Consider the following 8,012-nt stretch of genomic DNA (forward strand, 5'->3'; position numbering starts at 1 on the left):
ATTTAAAGAAATATGGGATAAATTAACTTTCTGGTTACCAGATCTAAATTGGCTTCAACATTTGTTTGTAATATTGTTGGAACAATTGTAATATTGCTATGCATAATACTCTGCAATTGTTGTTACACAATACTAAGACCTTTAAATAAGATTGCTCATGTCAATGAGTTACAAGTAGAGAATTATGATCAGAATGTGATCAGAACAGGTGACCTTAATTATGATCCAATTAAGAAGGTTCTGAAATATCTGGAAATTTTAACACAAATCAATGGTGACAAAAAAAAAAAAAGGGGGGGAATTGTGATGAATATACTGGTGATTTGTGTTAAAATTGTAAGACTTAGAGTGCACTGGGATTAAGGGTCAGGATCTTGTGAGGCCTGTTTAGAGGGTAAAGAGAAAGAAACCTCTCTTGCAGACTTGCAAGGACACTGGTTAATTGGAGACATCACGGCTGAGAAGGAGCTGTCTTAAAGATAAACATTCAGAACTGGGAATTTGTTTTCTCCAGATAAGAAGCCTGCACAATTGAGCATGTGTGAAAGTGGATGCTTTGACCCTTACCACACTGAATGTAGGGAGAAGGGATTTATATGTTATCTCACCAGTTCGCTATAATTTTACACATCTAGAGGGAAAATCAAAATTCATAACAACACAACATGCATTTTCATTTTCGATTGAAAACATCAACAAATGGTACCAATAAGAGATCAGTATTACTAGGATGAGCAAAAACGCATTATTATGGGTAATTTTATATTGGGCAAAGCAATGAAGCTCTTTTGCTCTTGCTGATTGCCTGCAAGTTTTCTGTCTGTGAAGCTAGAGCCTGGCCAGATCTACCTTTACAGATTAAAGAAATCTTGCTACCGTTAAACAAATTAGGATTTTTGACCATCCTAGAGAAAATAGAGGTGCAACATAACAGGTAATAATGAATTGATTGAACTTTTTCAGACATGTCTGATAGGGATACCCAGACTTAATGTAAATATGTTTGTTAATTATAGTAGTAAGTTTTAAGGTTCTTAGGTATTATTGTACTCATTTTGATTATTGTTAAACTTGTTTATAATTGTATTATGCAAAGTGTTCAAAGAATAACTTCCAAGGCCTTACTTGCACAAAAGAAAAACGGGGGAATTGTTGTCGGACAAGAGGGGACATGGGTCCCAGGAACACCTGTGCAATTCAGGCCTTGAAGAATTCTCTGTTGATAATATACTGGCGGAAAGGAGATGTGAGAAAGTGCTGATTGCTTGGTATGCTGAAGTCCAGCTGCCCCTGAGATGGGAGGCAAGCGAGATAAGGAAGAGGCGAGATCTGGGAAAGAGAGCAATTAGGCCGGATAGAAGAATTCCACAGAGTTGTGAAAACAATGATGTAACCTTTTAGAGAGCAACCAATAGTATGTTGCCAAGTGGGCATAATTATAGCAAACTGTATATAAGATGTGTCTGATGCTCAATAAAGTGGAATCCGCTGATCAAATTGGTCGTTAGAGCGGCCCCCTTCTTGCAGTAAGCAGGTTGAGAGAGGTGATTCTACCCCTCTACTCCACTCTAGTGAGACCCCACCTGGAGTAGTGTGTCCAGTTCTGGAGCCCCTGTTACAGGCAGGATTTGAATGTGCTGGAGTGTGTCTACAGAAGGGCCATGAGAATGATCAGAGGGCTGAAGCACCTCTCCTATGAGGACAGATTGAGAGAGTTGGGGCTGTTCAGTCTGGAGAAGAGAAGGCTTCAACAAGACCTTATTGTGGCATTCCAGTATCTTAAGGGGGCTACAGGAAAGCTGGTGAGGGACTTCATAGGGTGTCAGGGAATGATAGGACTGGGGGGAATGGAACACAAATAGAAATGGGTAGATTCAGACTGGATGTTAGGAAGAAATTTTTCACCATAAGGGTGGTGAGACACTGGAACAGTTTGCCCAGGGAGGTATCACAGTATCACAGTATCACTAAGGTTGGAAAGGACCTCGAAGCACAAGAAAGGATCCATTATAGTCAGAAATAATTCTGCTCAGCTTTACAGTGTCAACTTTCTCAATCACTTTCCTTTTAAATCACAAATTGCATCAGGTTGGAAGGGGGACCCTCAAAGAACACCTTGTCCAACGCCCTGCAGTGAGCAGGGACATCTCCATCAGGTTGCTGAGTTTGTCATTCACAGTTATCACAGGTAGGTCAGCTAAGCACGAGTGTCTAACAATGGTTTTAGTGCTCTTATACACATATTGAAGAGTTTTCTACACCTACCCACTACAGCTGGCATCAAACATAAAAGATTTACAGCAGGCCAGTGGAGGGATTTATTAAGAAACCAGTGCAAAGCACAACAGGAATCACTTTTACATTCCTTGCTTAGATCAGAGCAAGTATCAACAGAAGTATAGCTAGACAAAAAGGTTTAATTTATTGATACACTGATTTAATGTCACAGCAGTGAAACAGGCAACATTCAGCAATTACTGTTAAAATAGATACTGGAAAGAAGCCACATTAGTTGGCTGTTGATCCTGGTATGTGGCACCACACAAGCCAAGGAGTTTGGCCTCATTCACCCACCACTGAACTCGAGGACTGTATCCAGCTCAGAGGAAAATGTGCAGAGTGAATGCTGTGCACCCAGATGACTTTGCAATGCACACAGCCCCATAGCTGACTAAACAAGAACCTCTGCTCTTGCTTCCTCACATGCCAAACCCACAGGCTTAGCTTACAAACTCGCTGAAAGCGTTAAGGACTGGAATGTATCACAGACCTGAAAAGGAAGAGATTTTAACATGAGAGAAAAAAATACTGAAGCAACCAACACATTACCTGACTGACTGATCAGTGCTAACTCCTGTCAGACAAGCAGGTTATAAACTTGCTAAGAAGTTATCATGGAATAAGTAAAAAAACCCACAAGAATTAACTGGACATGAATTAATGCAATGAATGCAGAGCACTTCACTTCCCCAACATGTTTCAGTTGTGCAACATTCACTACAAAGCAAGAGAACAGGTAAAATGCAACTGCTGTTATGGAGTAACTAACATTCCATCTAAATTATAAGAAACAATGTCAGCTTCTGTAATGAACAGATGCAGCTTGACTTCCTGACCTTTGAGTCACCCATAGCTGCAGCTGCATCATTGCCACTTAACTGCTCCTATAATACCAGTTCACTGTACTGTTGAGGAGCTGTGCTTAAAGGAGAAGGAATCTCAAAAGTAGTTCAGCTTTTCCTGATATAGCACCTGTGCCAGGGGCTTCTGCCAACATGTCAGTCACAGGCCACACACTTGGACAGCTCATCTATGTGAGGAGAACCCTCTAGTGCAGACAGGCTGGGGAAAAAATGTGAGACCATCACAGCAGGTAAAAGAAAAGCTTAAACTGCACACAAAGTTGTATGAGGGCTGGAAAACCCCAAACAAGATTTTAGACTCTGCATATTTTCAAAGAACAAACAAAAATTATCAAGAGTGTGTCTTCACAGTGTGCAGAGCATCAAACAGATACAAAAGCTGATTTAATGGAGTGCACAAGAAAGTCTGACTCACAAGTTGCATTCATGAGTAGAAGAATACTTACCTGACACATACATACACACAGCTGCTGGCTGCACAGTCATCATTGACCTATCTGCTTTCTAAAATACTTCCCTCTTGTATTTAGACTGTGAAATTAATTACTGACTCTTAGTCACTGTACCAATTTGTATCTGAAGTCCAACTGAGTTTAAAAGACTTCCCCACAAGATTAGAAACAGAGACCAATACCATGCAGGTAGTTAACAGGTAAAGCATCTGCAGTGGTTGAATTTTCAAGTAAGTGTCTTGTCATTAATACCTGTAACTAATAAAATGTGTGAAAATGTGGTATCTATATGGTGTCACCTCTAAGGATATGAGGAACAGGAAGGCACTCTTGCCCACACACATTGAAGGTCTTTTCCAACCTGGTTTATTCTATATTCTATTCTATTCTATAAAGCAGCCAAGGCAACCTGCAGCAGACATTTTGAGGATTAGTTCATGCAAAGAGGCAAATCTGATACCCTCTTCTACATTTTTCCTGAGCACTAGTTCTCATTTCTTCACAGTGTAAGCAGTGACATTCATCAAGGAACTCAACCATATATCACAGTATAAGGTTGGAAGAGACCTCGAGGATCATCGAGTCCAACCTGTCACCACAGACCTCATGACTAGACCATGGCACCAAGTGCCACGTCCAATCTCCTCTTGAACACCTCCAGGGATGGTGACTCCACCACCTCCCTGGGCAGCACATTCCAATGGCTAACAACTCTCTCTGGGAAGAACTTTCTCCTCACCTTGAGTCTAAACCTCCCCTGGCACAGCTTGAGACTGTGTCCCCTTGTTCTGGTGCTGGTTGCCTGGGAGAAGAGACCAACCCCTTCCCGGCTACAACCACCTTTCAGGTATTTGTAGAGGGCAATGAGGTCACCCCTGAGCCTCCTCTTCTCCAGGCTAAACAATCCCAGCTCCCTCAGCCTCTCCTCATAGGGCTATACTTACTCTTCGATGCCTCATTTCCCAGTAATTTAATTTGTGAGCAATCTGAAGGAGCTGGACACCCAATATTTTAAACCAAGTACTGGTTTAAGTGTCTCAGATGTTTGAAGTGTTTTCTTCAAGCACAACTACAGAATTACTACAAACCACTGGATAGTCTATACTGCAATTCAGAAACATACAATCAAGAAGCCCAGTTAAAATAGTAATAGCAAAGTCACTGCAGCTACACAAAGGTCACAAGTAGCCTGCAAACATGCAGCAAGCACACTGCCATAAATATAGCAGATGCTCTTTGCAGCCACAAGACAAAGTTACCACAGTAAACAAAGTCTGAAATTGTCCCTCTGCACACCACTTGCTCAGTAGCTGCTCATCAAGGAACAAATTGGTGCATTCAAATAACTGCCTCCAGGCCCAGCATCGGCTTTGCGACTCACTAAGCTTCCAGGAACGCCTGAGGGTACCTATGATTCACTCGCTATGGAAGTTGCCACCTTCCTCACCACTCCCGTACGTTCCTGCCGCTGCCCGCCCACTCTCTAAGGCTAATCTTCAGCACTGAAATGATCAAGGTTAAACCTGACCTTCTCCAATCTTTTCCAATCCCCCAAAGTTGGTTTTTAATCTCCCCATCGTTCCAGAGAGGAAACGGAAACAAACCACACTCTGACAGCTCAGAGCATTTCAGGTAGTTTGGCACAGGTAGTTGTGGCCGAGGGGTGAAGGCGCTGGACTAGAAATCCACTGGGGCTTCCCTGTGCAGGTTCGAGTCTCTGCCAACTACAGGTGGTACACAAGAATGGCTGAAGAAAACGCAGGAGTATCTTTTGAGGCATTTCTCTCCCCAAAGCCCCACAGCTTGCCAGATGCACCACGTTAACCATGCCTGTCAGTTGTAACCTCAACTCAGTAATACAGTGTGACCACCATGGTACAGCTGTGCCTGCAGATGTGCAAGATATGCATCTTAAGAGGCATTTTTCCACATACAGACACATAGCTCTGATCTGGGCTCTGATCTTCCATGCTGCCCTGCATTTTTTGTACAGACTACTTCATCTGAAAATTCCCAGAATAGCAGTTTATGACAGAACAAATCTAAGTTTGGAAAGCATTACCTATTTAGGTAAATTCTACTCTGAAGTCTCAATAACCTGAACATGGCTTTTGCATTTTCACAGAAAATACTTCAGCTAACAAAAGATGGTGATGGTGTTTTCTTCCCACTCTGCTGTATCCAGACCCTCAGACTAACACAAAAGAAATCACAGACTTCCTTTTCAAAGTATTACTTCTGGCAGCAATTTACTCATAGCCATTTTACACTTCAGAAGCAGAAATATTCACCTAGCAGGAAGGGCTTTGTCCGACCCAGTCACCTGGTTAGCACATACTTCATGACAAGATGGGTTCAGGAAGCTGCTTTCACAAACTCCAGAAGCATGACTGGAATAAATATATGCCCTCTGAACAAAGTACTATGACCCCTACCAAGGTGAGGAGAAAGCAGTGAGGAAAAACCAGCCAGCTACAAAATCACACAGAAAGTTAGGAGTTGGAAGGGACTTCTGGAGATCACATAGTCCAACCTCCCTGTTAAGCTAGGTTCATCTAGAGAGGGCTGTGCAGGAACCAGGTGCCCGGGTGGGTTTTGAATCTCTCCAGAGAAGGAGACTCCAGAACCTCGGTGAGATCTGTTCCAGTGCTTGGTCATGCTCAAAGTCTTTCATCATGTTCAGATGGCCCTTCTCATGTTCTACTTTGCACCCTCTATCCCATGTCCTGCCACTAGGCACCACTGAAAAGAGCCGGGCCGAATCTTCTTGGCAAAGCCCTTTAGAAGCATTCCGTGGTCACACGGGCCAACCTTCCATGTGTTTTACGTCTGGCACAAGAGGATGCCACCGGCTGTGCCGTGGCTCCATCCGCTCACACGCGTCCTCCAAGGCCACGACCAGGACTTTGACAATGGCTTTTTGGGCAGGGACAGCAGCCCGCTCGATCGTGCCGTCCGCAGACCGGAGGCCAAGCATCCCCCCTCCCAGCCCCAGACGGCCCCGCCTGCGGTGGGACAATCACCCTCAAACCCGATCGCGGCCCAAGCCCACGAGTTCAGTCCCCGACAACCCATTCCCAGCGGCGGCAGCCGAGGCCAGCCCAGCCCCCGCCATTAAAAGCAGCGTCCTTCCCCCAGCGCCGGGGATTAACGTGTACTTACCATCTCCTCATGGCCGGGCCCATCGGGCTGGCCGCTGCCGCAGGGCCCGGGGCTCGCCCGACCCTCGGGGGTCTTCCGCTCATTCGCGCCCTTGCCGCCGCGGCGGGCTGCCCGCCTCCCCCACAGGTACAGCGCGCCGGCGCCCAGGAGAATCGGCGCCCCCAGTACCAACGCCAACTGCCAGCGTGACAATCCCGATCCTCCGCCGCCGCCGCTCCCCGCCGCCTCCACGGGCTTCGAGGCGGCCATGACGCGCTCACACGGCCGCCCGCGGCAGGGAGGGAAGGGGTCACCGGAAACCCGAGACACGCCGGGAGGGCGCGGGTCATGCAAGCACTTCCTCCGGAGTGGCGCCGCCTGCTGGAGCGGCGGTGTCGCCGCAGCTTTCTCCCCAGCATCAGCCTTGCGTGGAGGTGCCCCGGTGCAGAGGGGCGTGCGAACGGCAGGAGCGTTGGCGTTGAGTTGGGGTTTGGATCATTCGTAAGGATCCTGAGTGCGGCTTTCGGCATGGATTAAGCTTGTGCAGAAGGAGTTTCTGGACTGCTAACTCATAGGGCTGACGTGAAGACTCTTCTCATTGGTGTCCAGCGGCTGCAAAGGGGCGGTGGACGCTAACCGAACACAGGCGTTTCCATGGAAATAGGAGGGGAAAGTTCTTCACTTTGAGGGTGCTGGAGCGCTGGACCAGGCTGCGCAGAGAGGCTTTGGAGTCTCTGTCTTTGGCGACTTTCAAGCCCCACCTGGACACGTCCCTGTGTGTCCTGTTTGTCAGGGGGGTTGGGCTCCCTTCCAGCCCCTACTGTTCTGTGATTCTGTGAAGTCTCTAGGACTTGGTACTGGAATATTTTGAAGCAAAATTGTCCTTGTTATACATGCTGTCTTTCTCTTACTTTTTTTTCTTTAAGCTATGACTTGAATCTGACATAAATAAAAAATAATTTGATATGCAATACTGGACTTTTATATACGTTGTGTGTGCACATGCATTATATATATGTGTCTGTGCCTGCTTACCTGCAGGCAGAGGAGGCTTATCACAGAATCATAGTGTCATAGTATCATAGTATCATTCAGGGTTGGAAGGGACCACAAGGATCATCTAGTTCCAACCCCCCTGCCATGGGCAGGGACACCCCACACTAGATCAGGCTGGCCAGAGCCTCATCCAGCCTGGGCTTAAACACCTCCAGGGACGGGGCCTCGACCACCTCCCTGGACAACCCATTCCAGGGTTGGAAGGGTCCTTAAAAATTAC

General features: G+C 46.1%; 1 protein-coding gene and 1 non-coding gene across 2 annotated transcripts in view; one reads left to right on the plus strand and one right to left on the minus strand.

Annotated features, from left to right (window-relative positions):
* TOMM70 (translocase of outer mitochondrial membrane 70) overlaps positions 1–7,056 on the minus strand; it is a 34,330-nt gene extending 27,274 nt beyond the window's left edge. The window contains exon 1 of the mRNA XM_068160679.1: positions 6,758–7,056. Within this exon, the coding sequence (XP_068016780.1) occupies positions 6,758–7,006 (249 nt within the window). The 5' untranslated portion in view covers positions 7,007–7,056. The remainder of the gene's footprint in view (positions 1–6,757) is intronic.
* Positions 5,242–5,324, plus strand: TRNAS-AGA (transfer RNA serine (anticodon AGA)). The gene has a single exon. It is a non-coding gene; the product is annotated as a tRNA-Ser (tRNA).
* Positions 7,057–8,012: the final 956 nt, after the last annotated feature.

The sequence above is a fragment of the Melanerpes formicivorus genome, unplaced genomic scaffold (assembly GCF_026170545.1).
Source record: "Melanerpes formicivorus ecotype bairdi unplaced genomic scaffold, bMelFor1.0.p_v2 SCAF_51, whole genome shotgun sequence".
Classification (NCBI taxonomy): domain Eukaryota; kingdom Metazoa; phylum Chordata; class Aves; order Piciformes; family Picidae; genus Melanerpes; species Melanerpes formicivorus.